This window comes from Epinephelus lanceolatus, chromosome 4 (assembly GCF_041903045.1).
Source record: "Epinephelus lanceolatus isolate andai-2023 chromosome 4, ASM4190304v1, whole genome shotgun sequence".
Taxonomy (NCBI): domain Eukaryota; kingdom Metazoa; phylum Chordata; class Actinopteri; order Perciformes; family Serranidae; genus Epinephelus; species Epinephelus lanceolatus.
In genome coordinates, this window is record NC_135737.1 from 22,025,059 (window position 1) to 22,042,370 (window position 17,312).

At 39.2% G+C, this 17,312-nt stretch overlaps 2 protein-coding genes across 5 annotated transcripts in view; one reads left to right on the plus strand and one right to left on the minus strand.

The window, feature by feature from the left end:
* Positions 1-6,986, plus strand: LOC117259188 (zona pellucida-like domain-containing protein 1). Its single transcript, XM_078167028.1, has 10 exons — positions 1-115; positions 186-412; positions 580-764; positions 855-927; positions 1,018-1,115; positions 3,125-3,205; positions 3,295-3,466; positions 5,653-5,827; positions 6,019-6,048; positions 6,848-6,986. Exons 1-10 carry the CDS (start codon positions 16-18, stop codon positions 6,931-6,933), a joined length of 1,227 nt encoding a protein of 408 aa, XP_078023154.1. The 5' UTR covers positions 1-15; the 3' UTR covers positions 6,934-6,986.
* sytl2b (synaptotagmin-like 2b) overlaps positions 6,756-17,312 on the minus strand; it is a 26,523-nt gene continuing 15,966 nt past the window's right edge. For 3 of the 4 annotated variants that reach the window (XM_033631895.2, XM_033631894.2, XM_033631897.2), the window contains 11 exons: positions 15,225-15,323; positions 15,084-15,134; positions 14,895-14,989; positions 14,684-14,800; positions 14,013-14,182; positions 12,758-12,860; positions 12,466-12,627; positions 12,154-12,238; positions 11,956-12,058; positions 11,265-11,470; positions 6,756-9,053 (listed from right to left, as the gene is read on the minus strand). In XM_033631895.2, the coding sequence (XP_033487786.2) occupies positions 8,905-9,053; positions 11,265-11,470; positions 11,956-12,058; positions 12,154-12,238; positions 12,466-12,627; positions 12,758-12,860; positions 14,013-14,182; positions 14,684-14,800; positions 14,895-14,989; positions 15,084-15,134; positions 15,225-15,323 (1,340 nt within the window). In that variant the 3' untranslated portion in view covers positions 6,756-8,904. The remainder of the gene's footprint in view (positions 9,054-11,264; positions 11,471-11,955; positions 12,059-12,153; positions 12,239-12,465; positions 12,628-12,757; positions 12,861-14,012; positions 14,183-14,683; positions 14,801-14,894; positions 14,990-15,083; positions 15,135-15,224; positions 15,324-17,312) is intronic. The other variant, XM_033631896.2, reaches the window with a different exon arrangement.

Sequence of the window (17,312 nt, forward strand, 5' to 3'; positions counted from 1 at the left end):
TCCACGGTCAGAACAATGAGGCTGGTCATCCTTGTGTGCCAGCTTGGCCTCATTCTGAGGACCAAGGCCCAGATACCAGATGCTTGCGTTCTTAGCGATACAAACAGAGCTCCAGGTTTGTGGCAATTACTTTGATATTTGTTATTTTCACTCTTCCATTTACACCTTTTTTTATATCCCTCCAGAAAACTCAGACATAACTGTGTTGTGTGGCACTGAGTATATGGACCTGAGCATCTATCTTTGCCCGGTGTACCAAGCTCTTTACAATGAGTCTCTGATGGTCCTCAATAATCAGTTTAACCAGCCTGAGTGTTTTGGGACTGCTGACTGGAGCGTGGACCCACCAGTCTTAAAATTCAGATTCCCCTTGAATGAAAGCTCCATCTCATCCTGCAATAATAACTTCAAGGTATTTGTCACAAGAGCTTAAACAACTTTCTTCAAAGTTTTCTTTAACTGAGGGACTTAGTCCAACAGGTTTATTGGAAGATAATGCTATGAAAGTCATTGTATGTTGAATTCCTGCATCAAAGAATTAACGTGATTTCAGTGAAATATATATTTCTTTTTCAATAGATAATCAACCAAGTTGGAACTGGATTCTTTTCTGACTTCTCAAACGTCCAGTTTGTTAACATCTCCGGCACTATTACCTCTGTAGACCCCTCTGCGGGTATGATCACCTATCGCCCACAGATCCTGTACAAGTTCTCCTGCTTCTACCCGATGCAATATCTCCTGAACAACACTCAACTGGCCGTGTGAGTGTATCATGAATAACAAGCTGCGCAGGAAATAAGCTGGACTGAGCTACATTTTGATTAATGCAAGTTTCTTTTCATCCAGTACAGGTCAGGTGTGAGTCTTGCCATAAGAGACAACAATGGTAGCTTCATCAGCACAATGAGTATGCAGCTCTATCAAGTAAGACCTGCTCTCACTTTTAACGTTAGACTGAGAGTATTTTTTTGACATTTCATAATTTGATTTTACTCGTACTTTTCTGTGGAACAGGATGACAAGTATGAAGATATACTTATTATCCCACGAACAGGACTACTGCCGAAGACCAGGATTTATGTTGCAGTTAAAGCTACCAATCTAACAGACAGGTATTGAAGGGAATAGTTTGACATATCAGGAAATATGCTCATCCAAGTTACTGCCAAGTGTTGGATGAAAAGATACCACACTCCAATGTTTTCTCATGAAATGGTTCCTATATTATCTGAACCCTAACCCTAATCCTTAAAATTAGAGCCCCATAAATGGCGTTGTGCACTTAATATAAATTTCCATAGGTTAGGCTTACATTGAAATAATTGAAAGTTCCCTTGCTTTCACACGGGACACAAACACCAGTCTCTTAGGGAAAAGTCTTACGTTTTTTTGACCCATCCACCACTCCAACCTGCCTCACTACACTGACTTTAAGGCTTTATACAACTTCTTTCTTTATTCCCGTTAGCACATTGGTCATGTGATCACAGCTTTCCTGATTACACGGGTTATATAAGAATTGTAGTACGTTGGGGCGTCGGTGGCTTGGTGGTGGAGCGGGCGCCCCATGTGCGGGGCTGTTGCCGCGGCGGCCCGGGTTCAACTCCGGCCTGTGGCCCTTTGCTGCATGTCACTCCCTCTCTCTCCCCCCTTCATGCTCGTCTGTCCTATCAATTAGAGGCTTAGAAATGCCCGAAAAAATATCTTAAAAAAAAAAAAAAAAGAATTGTGGTACGTTACTTGTCATAGCTATCGTACAATGAGTGTACGAGCACAGTCTGCATTCTCATGTGCTAGATAGAAAGCTATAACTAGCAGCTTGTTAGCTTGGCTTAGCATTAAGACTGGAAACAAGGGAAAACAGCTGGCTCAGTTTGTACGGGCAAAAAGAAATCAACCTACCAACACCTATAAAGGAGAGTGGTTTCAGTCTTCTCATCACATTGTACTAGTCCATACCCATTGAGTGCACAGTTGCCCACGTATGGTTTCACATGGTGTGTGTTTGGGATACAGGTCATAGGAAATTGCAGATTAAATAGTCAACTAACCCCTTAAGAAGAGCAATGTATTCAGACAGAGTTTTTGAAAAACGTGGGACAGACAAAATGACTGACTGACAGAATGACACACTGACAGTTTCCGTGATTATGTACAGCATACCATACCATGACTTAGTCATACCAAAAATTAGAAAATCCCCCCCCCCAAAACATTTGGCCACGGGGGGAGCCACAGCAATCGGTTGCATTTTAGCCATTTTTAAGTATTTTTCTGTTGTTATAGCGCCACCCAGTTGCCAATTAGAGTTAAATTTCTCCAGTCACCTTGAGGCGTCCTGTTCTACATATCTACCAAGTTTAGTAAAAATCGACATGGCGGTTAGGCCTAGATAAGAAATTAGCTCTCTAGCGCCCCCATTTTGTTTGATTGGGTCAATAATGGAGGGGTTCCCTCAGATTATGTGTGGTCATATGCCTACAAAGTTGGTGGTGAAACCCTTGAGATGTTATACACCTTTATGTGATGAGCCACACCCTCCACAATAATCATTGCCTTATAGAAGCTCAGTTTTAGTAAGTTTTCCAACTTTTGCCAAGAGGGAACTTTAGATATTGGTCCCTAGATTATGTTCCCTGAGTTTCATGCAGATCAGTCAAACTTCCTAGGAAGAGATCAATTTTAAGTGTTTTTCAAAAAATTCAAAATGGTGGAAAATCTATATAATCAGAAGTTATGGGTTCTTGAGGCAAATTTTTTCCTCATGAGGAGAGGCATCTCTGTGCAAAGTTTCATGTCTCTACGACATACGGGGCATGAGATATGCCCATTCCAAGTTTGCAATTTCAATCGGTTGCCATAGCGCCCCCCTTTGGGCAATTGATGTAATATTGCTTCATTCGCATCCTCCCATGACCCTCTACCACTGTGCCAAATTTCACATGGATTGACCAAGTCAGTGAGGAGAAAAACGTGGAACAGACACACACACACACACCCACAGACAGAGTTTTCGTCATTTATAGTAAGATGTGTATTTGCTAACTGATTGAACTTGTGCTGTCAGTAAGTTACATTAGCAAGAAAATGAAATTTAAAATCCACCTGTCTGTCCTTACAGGTTCAACGTTATGCTGGACAGATGCTATGCATCAACAAGTCCATATCCCATGCTCAACAAGTATTATGACCTCTTTGTCGGGTGAGTCTTTGACTTTGACACTCAGCCCCAGACTAGTCCTTTGTACTCCCACATGTGCAGTCACATTACCTGTCTCCTTTTCACCCAAGGTGTCAGCGTGACGCACAAACTAAGGTGGAGCTCAATGGGGAGTCTCAGGTGGCGTACTTCTCCTTTGAGACCTTCAGATTTGTGGAGCATGGAAATCTGACAGTTTCCACTTTCTACCTGCACTGCGTCACCAGGCTCTGTGAGGTGTCCTCATGCAGCAGTTTAAAGCCTGTGAGTCACAAACAATCACGTCACACTCTCTAAGTCAGGCTTTAGCACTGAAATCACTGATTTTTGGATATTTCTAGAGCTAGTTTTTCAACAATTACTGGCACATGATCTAAATTTACATCCTTGTGACATCACATATAAAGCGATAACTTTGATGAGCCAAGTCTTGAGGCCAAAAGATAATGCCATTCTATGTGCTATGTATATCCTCCCGAGACCCAAACTTTTGTTTCATAAGCATTTTTAATTGTTTTGTTTTTACATTTTTAACGAAACATTGTCAGCGATGATAAAGTCCCAATGTATGGGGTGCTGTTTGTAAAGTGTCTCACGCTGAAAAATCAACATTTTGCCACATTTAGCTTCAAACAACTTTTTTGATTGACTTTTTGAAAAAGTGTTGTGAATTTTTTAACGTCACCTTTTACCACATTTATAGCAATATTTGTTAACTTAGAAATATATTAAATAGTTAAATCTAAATATTAAATGTGGCAATTAAATGTTAAATCTAAATATTAAATCTAAATCTAAATCTAAATCTAAATATTAAATCTAAATCTAAATATTAAATCTAAATGCTAAACCTAAATCTAAATGTTAAATCTAAATGCTAAATATAAATCTAAATCTAAATGTTAAATCTAAATGCTAAATCTAAATCTAAATGTTAAATCTTAATATTAAATCTAAATCTAAATGTTAAATCTAAATGCTAAATCTAAATCTAAATGTTAAATGTTAAATCTAAATGTTCTGGGTGAAACTAAATATTTAGCTAATATGCAAATTCACACTGCCGGTCACCGGAAGTACCAAAATAAAAGCTTGAGATGGTCAGACTGTGTTTATAGAATCAAGTAACGAATTAAAACCAACTTATCGGGGGAAATGAACAGCGTGATAATAACTACCTAAATTAACAAGAAACATGTTTGGAGAAATTTTATTTGATGTGTACTTTGAGTTGTTAGTGTCCCTTCAGAGGGAATCACCTTGTTGTTTACAAATACTTCTGGGTAGAAAACCAGCAGAGTTTAGCTACATATATATGAATATCTCACATTTTTCACGTCACTATATCACCGTTTAGACTAATCTGGTGTTTGTAAAGTCTATAAACACAATGATTGAACAAACATTACTATCACGTTCTGAAAGTAATAACATGGTTATCGTAGATTAGCAGGGCTAACCGTTAGCTGTTAGCCCCGTTAGCGGTGTCTGTAATGACTCATTAACTCTAAACGGTCCGTGAAAAAAATATTTTTTTCCAGCGGATGTCACGCTAATGTATGTTCAAGTGTTCATTTCCCCTGATAAGTTGGTTTTAATTCGTTACTTGATTCTATAAACACAGTCTGACCATCTCGAGCTTTTATTTTGGTACTTCCGGTGACCGGCAGTGTGAATTTGCATATTAGCTAAATATTTAGTTTCACCCAGAACATTTAGATTTAACATTAAACATTTAGATTTAGATTTAGATTTAATATTTAGATTTAATATTTAGATTTAGATTTAGATTTAATATTTAGATTTAACATTTAACATTTAGGTGCCACATTGATATTTATATTTAACTATTTAATATATTTCTAAGTTAACAAATATTGCTGTAAATGTGGTAAAAGATGATGTTAAAAAATTCACAACACTTTTTTAAACATTGTTTGAAGCTAAATGTGGCAAAATGTTGATGTTATTTTCAGCATGAGACACTTGACAAACGGCACCCCATACAAATGTCCTCAAACGAGACAATAATTAAGTCCCAGTGTCTTCTGACAATACCTAATCAGTAAGTGTCTTAGCTTGTTGCTGTTGCTAAAATTGGTCAAATTTGTTGCCATTTCAAACTACAAACATTGTTGATCATAAATAAATAAGTTTCAACCATAAAATGTGATCAGGTTTTGAACCCACTTTTGTGTCAGGTTTGGCTGCAGACTGACTTGGCAGAAATGATTGCCATCTTGTTTTTACATGGGTTAGTGTATTGTGCTCTAACTACCACTAGATGGCACAAAAAAGTGTCCAAAAAGAGGACAACAGGCCTAAGTTAAGTAGAATGAAGTATAAGGTCAATGAACCCAAAATGTGACGTCGTCATATGAGGACACAGGGTCTCAGGAGGATATGCAGAGACATAAACTCGAATCATCATCTTGTTTTGTCCTGAGCAGGACTGTGGATCCATGGCCCGCATGTCAAAGAAAAAGGCCCAGTACATGTCAAACAACATTACAGTCACCTCGCCGCCCATCCTTGTGGGCAAACAGAGAACGGGTGTGACTGTCGGGCTGAAACCCACAGATATTCCCTCCTCCTATCAGACGAAGAAGAATTACAAATACAAAAGTAAGCAACATTTGGAAAATAAACAATATTACCTTATTTTATCTTGTATATCTTTCTTTATGAATTTACCATGTTTAAAGAAAAGGAGCAAAATATAAACCTTACAATTCCTAAGTTCTGCAGTAATTAACATTACCATTGACAAAACAGAGTCATATCAATTCTGACTAGTTTTTGGTTTATTTTTCCAGCTGACTCACAAGATTACACATTTTTTGATGGTAAGAATCTTCACTGACTGTGATGTTGTTATTGTGTTTATGCCTGTATGAGTGGTCTGGACAAATGGACGTAAGGAGTAGTGCAAAATGTCCTTATCTGCTTGACCTCTACAGTCAAGTAATGTCTTTTTCTTGTTTTAAGGGGAAATTGTTGGGGTGGCAAGGGCAGCTAGTCCCCGTTCATGAAAAAAGCAAGAAATTTCCAATGCACCCTCCTCTTAGAAACAGGGATGAAAAATAAAGGATCACAAAAATGGTAACATTTAATCCAGAGGGGCGGTGACTGTCCGTAAAACTTCAGAAGATCTTGAGATGTCACTGGAAAACAGAATACTAACTTTTTAGTACACTAGAAGAAGGTCAGGGTCATTAGAATTCATCCTAGGATGAACAGACATTCATGGCCAACAGAGCTCTGTTGGCCATGAATGTCTGTACAAAATTTCCCAGCAATCCTTTCAAGAGTTGTTGAGATATTTCAGTCTGAACCACTCGATGGATCAATAGAGTGACAGTGCCATCCATACCTAGAGCCATGCTGCAAGCATACAAAACAGAATTATGTTCTGTCACTACCAATCATGGTTTTGGTTCAATTCTCACATCCACAAAAGGTCATCATCTGCACAGAATGTGACATGTCTTTGTGTATGTGTGTGTACCTGCACGAGTGGGCTGGGACAAAGTTACTTACAGATAGTCAGCAGTTCTTATTTAAATATGCAACATTTAATAGAGAAAACATGCAACATCATAACATGAAAAGTCTTGATGCTTCTTGTCTTCCTTTCTCACACAGGTGCATTATCCCTGAGCTGCTACAGCAGCCCTGTGGTGGCTGTAATTGTTTGTAATGTCATCTTAACTCTTTGTTTCTCTGTCTGAAAGCCAATAAATCCCCAGAGAGACAGAGACATGTTGCAGACATAGTAAAACACGGGGAAAGTGGTAAGAATTATAGTATTGTAATACTGAAGAAACAACAAGATGGTCAGCAGTTATCTATCCTTACAATTCATAGGATTGCTTCACCAAAATTACAAAAAGAAAAACATGTTCTCTCATATTCTGTCTATCCATGTAGACAGCTTTTGTTTTATTTGCACAGGTTTTGAGATATCGGTCTCTGAGATTTTCAATTCCATTATAATAACTGAAATTTTGCTTGAAGTGCTCAAACACATAAAAGGTTATAAAACAGTTCTGAATGTAACTACTTTGTATTGATGAGATAGTGCATGTTCTATGTTGACTGTGAATTAGTGACGAAAAAAATGTGAATGAATCTGTGAATTATTTTTTAAATAAATGAATGATGATATTGTTTGAAATTGTGTTCTTTTAAACATGTGCGTAGAAAGTGAATTTATAGTTGGCACTGGTATTATAAGTAATAAATTATTAATTACATTTTCCAAATCACCCAGCGCTGTAATGTAAAAAATATAGAAACAAGACGGAGAGTTGACAGTCAAGCTAGCAGGTCTTTGAGGATTCATTTGGACATAGCGGTGCTTTGTGCTAAATGCTAAAATCAACGTGCTCATACAGACAATGCTAATGGGCTGATTTTTAGCAGGTATATTGTTAACCAGGTTCACCATATTAGCTAAGCATGTTAAGCATGTTAATATTCACAAATTAAGACAAAGTAAAGCTGAGACTAGTTTTGCAGGTATTGGGTCATAAACATTGGAGAAATTTAGTGAATTTAATAACCAGTCAATACCAGTATATTAATCAGAGAATCCACAGGTTAACCTCTAAACTACCACTGACAAAACACAGAAAACCTGAAAGTCATCATTGTTTAAAGGTCCAGGGTGAAGGATTTAGTGGCATCTAGCAGTGAGTTTGCAGAACAGAAACGTTTCCCATGTGCCAAGCGTGTAGGAGAACTACGGTGGCCAATGTGAAAATGCTATTGGCCCTGCCTAGAGACCCTGTTTGGTTTGTTATTCTGGGCTACTGTTAAAAAAACAACATGGCTGACTCCGTGGAAGAGGACCCGCTCCATATGTAAATATAAACAGCTCATTCTAAGGTAACAGAAACACAATGATTCTTATTTTCAGGTGATTATACCCTTATGAAAACATAATTGTAGCCATTATATACATTTCTGCCAACTGATGCCTCTAAAACCAACACACTGAACCTTTAATTTATTTAATCCCACTTTTAGTAAATAAAATTAAGTGCAACAGTTCATCAGGTCAGATATGCAGGTTAATTCAATTTCATTTATAGCAATACTGTCAAACAAAAGTTAGTATGAGAAGAGTGAGAAGCAACCGGTTATAAACATTTTTTTATTGTTTTGACAGTTTGCCATCCCATGTTGGTTCATTATAGCCTTACAAAAAGCTTTCTGAGATCATGTCTTGATAATTTGGCTCGAGATATTTAGGGAGTAAACAGAAATGTTGCACATTGGGAGCAACTCAAATTATTTAAGAACAAAATGGTGGACCTTCATCATACTGCGTGTAGTGTTAAAAGACATAAATCCAGATCCTGGTACAACTTTTTGTCCAGTAACATTCTTCTCTGAACACCCATAAAAGGCAAAAGCCAACACCAGCTGGTGTCTTAAACTTCTTCTCCTTTATTTCTTGAACAAAAGCTCAAAATTGTGCCAGTGTCTGGATAGCTCCACCATGTGATGGAAAATCAGTGTTAAACCTGTGGAGGTTTAAATTACAGCCACATGATTGATTCCTTTTTTTCACTTCAGTGTCCTGACTTTACTTTTCATCAGATTTGTGAAATTCTTTCAAAGCTTTAAAATGGTTCATTTACTGTGTTTATACCTCTCAGAAAATATAGTGTCTTTGTAGTTTGATATTCTGTGCCTTATTTGAAAGTAGTTTTTGAAGAGTTCAGCACTCTTAATGGGAGTATGTCTTCCACCCACTGATTTGGGGTGGCCATCATGCGCTCCCACAGGGCCGCCTCATGGGGAGTTGAGTCCATCCAGTCCACCAATGCTCCATAACTTTTGCCTACAGGGAGACATAGAGACACATACAAGCATTAACTTGAGTTCACAAAATATATGCAGTGAAGACTTTGAGGAAATTCAGTAAAAGTTGTTTTTTATATATTTTTTGTTGTAACATGGATGCTTCACACATCTTCAACGTGGCAGCAGCAGAATATCTATACAGTCACCAAACTTTCAAGGTGGACACAGAAGATTAGTGTCATGAATTCGGTGTATGACCAAATGTCTCCATCTCTTTTTTTGAGCTATGATGTTGAATAATGGTCAGAAAAGTGATTTTGCAGAACGTTATGATGTCACAGTGATACTGACCTTTGACCTTTTGGATATAAAATGTTATCACCTCATCATTTTATCCTATTAGACATTTTCATGAAGATTCTTTCATTTGTTTTGAGAGCCATACTGTACATGGGCTGACACCCCAGTATATAGAGTGTGCCAGTAAACCCGGAACTCCGTTAGCGCTTTTAACACTTCAGGTTCTCTCATCTGGGATTTTGGTAAAATGCCTCAAATAAGATCTGTGGTTAACAAAAGCTTAAGCGAGTTTCAGGTTTTGTTCTACGACATAAAACATGTCAGTAAATACCCTACTTGTGAATTTTGAAGCTCTTACGTGTCATAAAAAAGGCGGTTGCTAACAAGTTGCTCAATATGACTACAGACCCTGTCGGGGACATTAAACGTCATCACCCCCGAACAGGCAAGCGTGCTGGCAGTCCGCCATTACAGCTTCTTATTTAGCTTAAACAGTCCGATTTCCCCATTATACAATGTTTTTAAAATAAAGCGGCTGAAATCAGTTGAAAGCTTAGTGGCGGTGACGTCAAGAGTCATGCGACCGTGGAGTAGTCATGTAGTCCGTTAAAGCCTAACATAAGCTTTTTACTTCTGGCGATCGCATTTAAGCTTCAAATGCAGTATGAAAGGTGTTCATATGTGAAGATTATCTCGCTGAACAAAACCTGTAAGTATCATAAACTTGTGTTAGCCATAGAGCTTATTTTCTGACATAATCCAAAACGCAATGCAAAAATCACATTCACTTTCTTTTCCGTGAACCAGCGTGATGCTTAACTTCCGGGTTTTGACGTCAGCCCTGGCACACTCTATTGCTGAACTTCTCTGCCCCTACTCCAACTCCTGACCTCTTAGATCCTCAGAACAATGTCTTTAAACTGTCCCATGATCAGGGCTGGTGGGTGAGGGAGAGCTCTGGAATAGCCTTTGGTCAACTGGGTTGTTTTTAAATGTCCTATTTTAATAAACTTGATTTGATTTGATTTGAATTCTTAAGTTAATGCCAAAACATGTTTTTTAAGGTCAGAGTAACTTTGACCACCCAAATATAATCAGTTTGTCATTCAAGTGGACATTTGTGCCAAATTTGAAGAAATTCCCTGAAGGCATTCTTGAGATATTGCATTAACAAAAATAGGACATATGAATGAACGGACAGCCTAAAAACATAATGCCTCCAGCCATGGCTGTCGCCAGCGTGGAGGGAGAAAAACACAAACATTATACTTCTCACATGGTTTCAATAAAGTGTTGGAGGCCCAGATAAGTCAAATTATCCAATATTTCACAAATAAATCAAAGATAACAGAAAAGCTTAAAAAAGAAATCAAATGTTTGTATCAGATCTTTGTTTTGTTTTTTCTTCTTTTCTCCCCCACAAATCATCTCATGACCCCTCAGATATGTGCTGGGACCCCTTTACTTTTGATGCTTCTGTTAAGTAAAATATTGTATGGATGACTTTGACTTGTAACATAATATTTCTATATTGTTGTATTACTGCAGCAAACAATTTAAAGATGTCATCCTGGGATTTAGGAAATGACAGACATTTTTCACTATTTGTGACAAATAGAAAACTCTCTCTCTATAGATATAAGTAAATATATAGCAGTAAATAATGATGAAGTGGATTAATCAGTGGCTCAGTGGTTAATGCTGTTTCCTCACAACGAGACAACTCTGGTTTCAAAACCCACCCAAGTTGCCTGACAAATTTAAGCCACATCTGCTCTTATAATTTCTTGATTAATAGTTTTCATATCGCAGCAGTTACAACACATTTTCTCCAGACTGCAACGACAATGCAACGCTCCAGCTGATGAGCACTACCTCTGCATGACTCAGTCTTTTTTTTACCAGTTTGTGTGTAATGAAATGAGATAGACCTTTTCTTTATCAGTACCTGTTCCAGCTCCAATCCTCAGGCCCCCCAGCAGGTTGCTGGCTAGCCTGTCTCGGTCCCAGACAGTGAGCTCCACACAGGCTTCTAATAAATCAGCCTGTCTGATGCCGTCATACACCATTGTGTGGTTAAACGCTGGGTCCACTGTCCTCCGCATCACACGCGTCTTCTGGCGACTCTTCCTGCTCGTGTCCGGCAGCACGAAGCTTGAAATGAGATGGAAAAGGAAACATGTTGAGTTACACAGAGGAAAATAGCCCTCAGCCCTTTAAGGAACTGCTCAACATTTTAGGAAATATCCTTATTGGCCTTCTTGCTGAGGGTTAAATGGGAAGATCGATACCACTCTCATGTCTGTCTGTTCACTATGAAGCTAACGGTACAGGAGGGAAAGGGTTAGCTTAGCATGAAGACTGGAGAAAGAGAAACATTTAGCCTGGCTCCGCCAAAAGGCAACAAAATTCACCTACCAGCACCTCTAAACCTCACAGATTCCCAAGATCCATCTTAATTGTTTAATCCAGATAAAAAAAGGAAGACTTTATGCCAAGCTAAGCTAACCAGCTGCTGGCTGTAGCTTCAGATTTAAGAGACAGCAATTGACTGGTGTCAATCTTTTCATGTAACTTTCAGCAAAAAAGCAAATAAGAGTGTCCCAAAAATTATCTTAAGATGGCTGTTTTGTGCGTACCACTTAACATATGGGTCGATGGTTGGCCTGATTAGAGGCAGGTTCTTGCATTCTTTCACCCAAATGTGAACCTCTCCTGTGTTTGGAGCTCCCTTAGCCAATCCTTTGAAGAAGAAATGAAAAAATATACAAAATATTTAAAGAACCTTGTCTATAGAAGGGGTGTTTTTAAATAATGGGAGAAACCCACGTGCAGACCTTCACTGCGGATGATATGTGGCAGGAAACGTAGGGCTAGTCTGATCTCTCCTCGACCAAGTGATGGCGACAGAGTGGGTGCAGTCTGAAACGTTTGACAGAGTATAAATGGCATAAACAGTGGATCCAAAATTCATCATGAAGCCCCAACATTCCTTTGTACACAGGTTATACAATAACCACAGTGCTTATGATATAACCAGCTCAAATAGACTCTGGGGAGGCCGAGCACATTCTTAGATAACCCACTGTTATTTGATGAGAAAACAACTGCTGCAGATAAAGCGAGCCTGTGTGTGTTTTCATTCTTACCCTTGCTTTCAGGGCTAAGTAGTTCATCTGGGTGTGGTCAAAGTCCCACTTGGAGAGGTCCAAATCTACTTCGCCCAGGAAGCTGTTCCTGCCAAACGTGTCATGGTGCCAAACAGAGAGAATAAGCGTCTGGGTTCGGAGGTACTCCATGCGAACACGATACTGCAAGGACAGGGAAGAGTGAGCTGCTTTTGTCTGTTGTTTATTTTACGTGCCAGGTATTAAACATTACAGTGTGGGAAAGTGACTGTGTTTGTTTAGTACTACTGACAGTATATCTGTGGATTCTTACTCTGAGGATTTCGTTGAACTTTGGATTCAGTGTCTTCTTCTTTACAGATGTTTTCCTCTTTCCCAGATTAGCTTTGTCAGGAGACAGGTAGCTTTTGACGTAGCTTTAAAAATAAAAAAAACAACCTTAAGTTCACCTTAAAGGTATATTATGCAGTAGTTGTCGGTTACCGTTTGTAAACAATATCAACAGCAAAGGTGAAAGTGAAAGGCAACCCCAGATTCACTGTTGTTTTGGAACGAGCAATGTCTGCTTAGCATTTTGCCGCACTGTATTCACGTTTTTTTCCAAGCTTCCAATTGAATCCTTGCCGCTTACTGTCTTAGCACCTGGTTGCTACCTTTTATAAATCACTGACGTCACTTGCGTGCTGTGCCCATGAATGTCCCAACCACAGCAATATCAGAAAGTAAGAAAACACAGGCAGAGGGTGGAGTCTCTGCAGATAAATGGGGTCAAGTCTGCATTCTTTGTGCTGCTCATGGGCCAACATGCACAGTGGTTGCTTGGAAGTGTTTGTGGCGGTCTTTTTTTTACTTGTATTATGTATACGGAGTAGTTTTCCATTTCAGACGTATCAACAGTCATTCATGTTACTAGGAGAATGAACCCATCCATTCATCCATTTTCAACTGCTTATCCAAGGCCAGGTCGCAGGGACAGCAGGCCAAGCAAAGCATTCCAGATGTCCCTCTCCCCAGCAACACTTTCCAGCTCCTCCTGGAGGATCCCGAGACATTCCCAGGCCAGACGAGATATGTAATCCCTCCAGCCGGTCTGCCCCGGGGCCTCCTACCAGTGGGACGTGCCCGGAACACCTCCAATGGGAAGCACCCGAGGGGGGGGGGGCATCCTGATCAGATGACTGAACCACCTCAATTGACCCCTTTCGATGTGCAAGAGCAGCGGCTCTAATCTGAGCTCCCACCGGCTGTCCCTTCTGAGGAAAATCATTTCAGCTGCTTATATTCCTCATTCTTTTGGTCATTACTCATAGCTCATGACCATAGGTGAGGGTTGGGAGATAGATGGACCAGTAAATAAAAAGCTTTGCCTTCTGGCTCAGCTCCCTCTTCACCATGGCGGTGAGGCACAGCGCCTGCATCACTGCAGACTGCTCCAGACAACCATCTCATGCTCCATTCTATCCTCACTCGTGAACATGACCCCGAGAGGATCTCGGGGGTATCTCAAGAATGAAGCCTACATACAGAATAACACTATGATCCTAGAATATTTCAGGTGCATTACTCACGGATCTGAGCGGCCTCTCTTTGGGTCAACTGCAGCCAGGTCTTGGCACTCAGCCACAAAGATGTGAAACTCTCTGAGCTTCAGGATGTAGTTGATGGAGAACTGGATGTATCCCTGAACCTCCACGTTCCCAAAGTCCCCGCTGTACATGGTCATCACACTTCCACTTAGCTAGGAGCACACGCAAACAAGTAGGATAACATTTTATGTCATCAGTCCTAACTGCAATGATAACTGTCAACTGTCTGTGGTCCTGTTGCACTGTGGGCAATGTAGGCACCAGGTTTCGACAAAAGATAATAACTCTGCTTCTGTTGCATCAGTTTAAATTTTAATCTTTCTATTATCTAAACTTTAGATCATTTTATTTCATACTGTCCACTGTGAGTCTAACACTGTGCAAGCAGTACAATGCTAAAATGGCGGAGTACTCTTTTAATGGTTGTGCTTGATCATCTGGTCGCTACCATGAGTCTGATTGTTTAAACTCTTGTATACTGAGACAGGTGTAACATTTGATACCACTCCTAACATAAAAAAAATAATGGGTTAATGTCAATCCCTGACAATCAACATTTAAGCTTTAAAGCCAACAAACAGGTTGGAGGAACAGTATTTGAATGTGAAGCGTTCTCATGCATTAGTGATGCATGCTGCTGTGTGTGAACATACAGAAGACAAAGACGACATGCCAGAGGAGCTGGTGAGGTTTTTCAAAGAGCTGCATGTTGTTAGTCTTCTTGGGAAGGCAACGTCCTCGCAGGGAAAGTCATTGTCTCGCTCAACGTCCTGAAACACAGACAGCAGGTGCAGAAAGCTCTGTGCACAGGGATGCAAAGCAGCTTTGACCTACGGGAATAAAAGATGCATGGGGTAGTTTTACCTCGTCCTGTAAGAATGAGGGAACTGATTTGCTCATCTTCTTCAGGTGCTCCGGATCCGAATATAAGTATGAGGAATGCGACGGGATGGATGAAACTAGAGTGGTTGAGTGGGAAGCAGAAGATGCAGTAGTTTGCTACTATGCTTTAAAAATAGCCATAATAAAAAGGATCACACTTTTTTTTTTTACCATTACTAATGCGTCTCAAGTCATCAGCTGGGTGTTGCCCTTCTTCTTCTCCTGTGAAAAACAATCAAAATGTATAGATTACAGTCACCCAGAATCTGTGCATATCGGCAATCTGACATGGAAGTTGAGGAAAATGCTTACGTGGTGATAAGGCTGCCGTGATGTCCTCCACACTTTTTGCCAGACTTTTAGGCCGTGCTTCTGCTCGCCTCAATGCTTTCCTTACAATCTCATTTTCACCTACAGTATGTATTGGAGAGAAAAAGCAACTTACAAGCTTTCATTAGGAGTAGATTTTCATGCTCAGATTGGTTAATGCAGATATTTGACATGACTGTATACAGTGATATTGGATAGACAGTATGCAAAAATCTGAGTTAGTCCTTTGAGCTGTAATGTGATGTGTATGCAGAAATTATTTGAGTAGAGCAAGTTTATTGCTCAACTTATTTATTTTCTCACGCCATTAAATGGCTTTTCTTGTCTAACCAACAGTCAAAAAAATCAAAACTATGTAGTTTACTTCACTGCAAGACCAAGAAGAACAGTGAATTATTTAATCTGAGGTCCTGGAACCAGCAAACGTTTGCAGAAAAATAACTTACAACTGCAGTGTCCTCTTTTTTTGATCGACCCATGTATTTATGGACTAATCAATGCAGCTCTACTTACATTAAATACACCCAAAATCTAAATACTTGTGGTAAGCTGTGGGACATTAGGTCATGAATGAACAAGCTGAGTGAATACAAGGTATTCCAAGCAGCAAGTAGGAACTGAAAGATAATGCAAATAATAAATGGTACTTTTGTAATATTGTTGTTGTTGTTAGATATCAGTCTCTAATTCGTGTTTCCATTAATATGCACGTCTGAGATTTAAATCATCTGGTACAAATTTGATAGCAAAATAGGATGATTTTTCACAGACAACAGTGTATCAAATCTGTATGCACTCTGTAAAATACTGAGTTTGGGGCATAAATGTAGCCCCTGCTTCAAAGCTATTAAATCTACTGTGAAAGGAAACATGGAGCTGCCTAAATTGTAAGCTGTGAGACACGCCTTTTATCTGTGTGCTGTCAGTGAAGTTATTCTCTGAGCTACAGTATGCATCACCCAGCCCACAAATTAAACATGGGCAGCTGACTGCAGGTACACACACTGTTTATAGACATTTGCTTCTGCCAACAGAGATAACTCGACACGGACATGATATCAAGGATACTGCTGGATAGTGATAATAATTGTCCATGAGTCTGCAAACAGACAGCAGGAGTTGGACTTCTTCAGAACAAATGTCTTTATTTTCAACCCAGTGTAAGAATTGTGTACATATGGAATTTTAATAACAGTAAAAAATATTTCTGTTAAATAGTGATAGTATAGGAGATTAACTGTACATGTTCATTATTGACCTAAATGCTTTTGTTCTCAAATTTACTACCTGCTTTGTCAAAAGTTGCTTTTATTCTGTTTTGCTTTACATTTTATCCAAGCTTAAAATCATTGTCTGTCTGTGTTGTAATACTCAGCATCTTCATTCAAGATAAACGGAACAGCTTTACTGATTGGAAACAAGTTCATCTACTTAGAAAAATCATTGCAATCTTTGTTTCTCTTTCTCTAAAAATACATTAAAGATTTTATTAAATATTTTATCATTTGCATCGTAAAACAATGTAATATATTTATCTACAATGACTCCTTCATATATCTAGAATTTGAAACACTAAATACAAAATTTAAATTACTGTTTCAACAACACATTCTAACTTCGAACTTGTCAAATACTGTTGCTTGGTCAGTGGCCCTACACGTCAAACTGTGATGCTCTATGTACGTTTCCACCATCAATTTTGGATGCTCAGGGACGGCATGTCAATATATGCCTGTCACATGCATTGTATCCTTTTAAAATAAACTTTCGTTTCCACAGGAAATGTACAGTGTCCACTTGTTAAATGCATACGGCCTCTTTTTTAAAATAAACTTAAAACATAGGTTCCTTGATTGACTTTTGGTTTCACAAGGGACACAGACAGCAGTCTCCCAGTTTAAAGTCCAGAGTTTGTTTGACCCATCCACCTCCACTCCCTCCTACCCTATGCAACTTTCTCGCTCTTCATACTATAGCACTGGGCTGGAGCATCAAAACATGCTGCTGCCTAGTGTGTCTCATATTGCCGCTTAAGGGTGCTTCGGTCTGTCGGTATCTGACGCAAAGGGC

Excerpts from the sequence above, each read along its gene's own strand:
- LOC117259188 (XM_078167028.1), top strand. The coding sequence starts at position 16 with ATGAGGCTGGTCATCCTTGTGTGCCAGCTTGGCCTCATTCTGAGGACC. Across the intron at positions 413-579 it reads CCTGCAATAATAACTTCAAG|ATAATCAACCAAGTTGGAAC; the intron begins GTATTTGTCACA and ends CTTTTTCAATAG. Across the intron at positions 3,467-5,652 it reads CATGCAGCAGTTTAAAGCCT|GACTGTGGATCCATGGCCCG; the intron begins GTGAGTCACAAA and ends TGTCCTGAGCAG.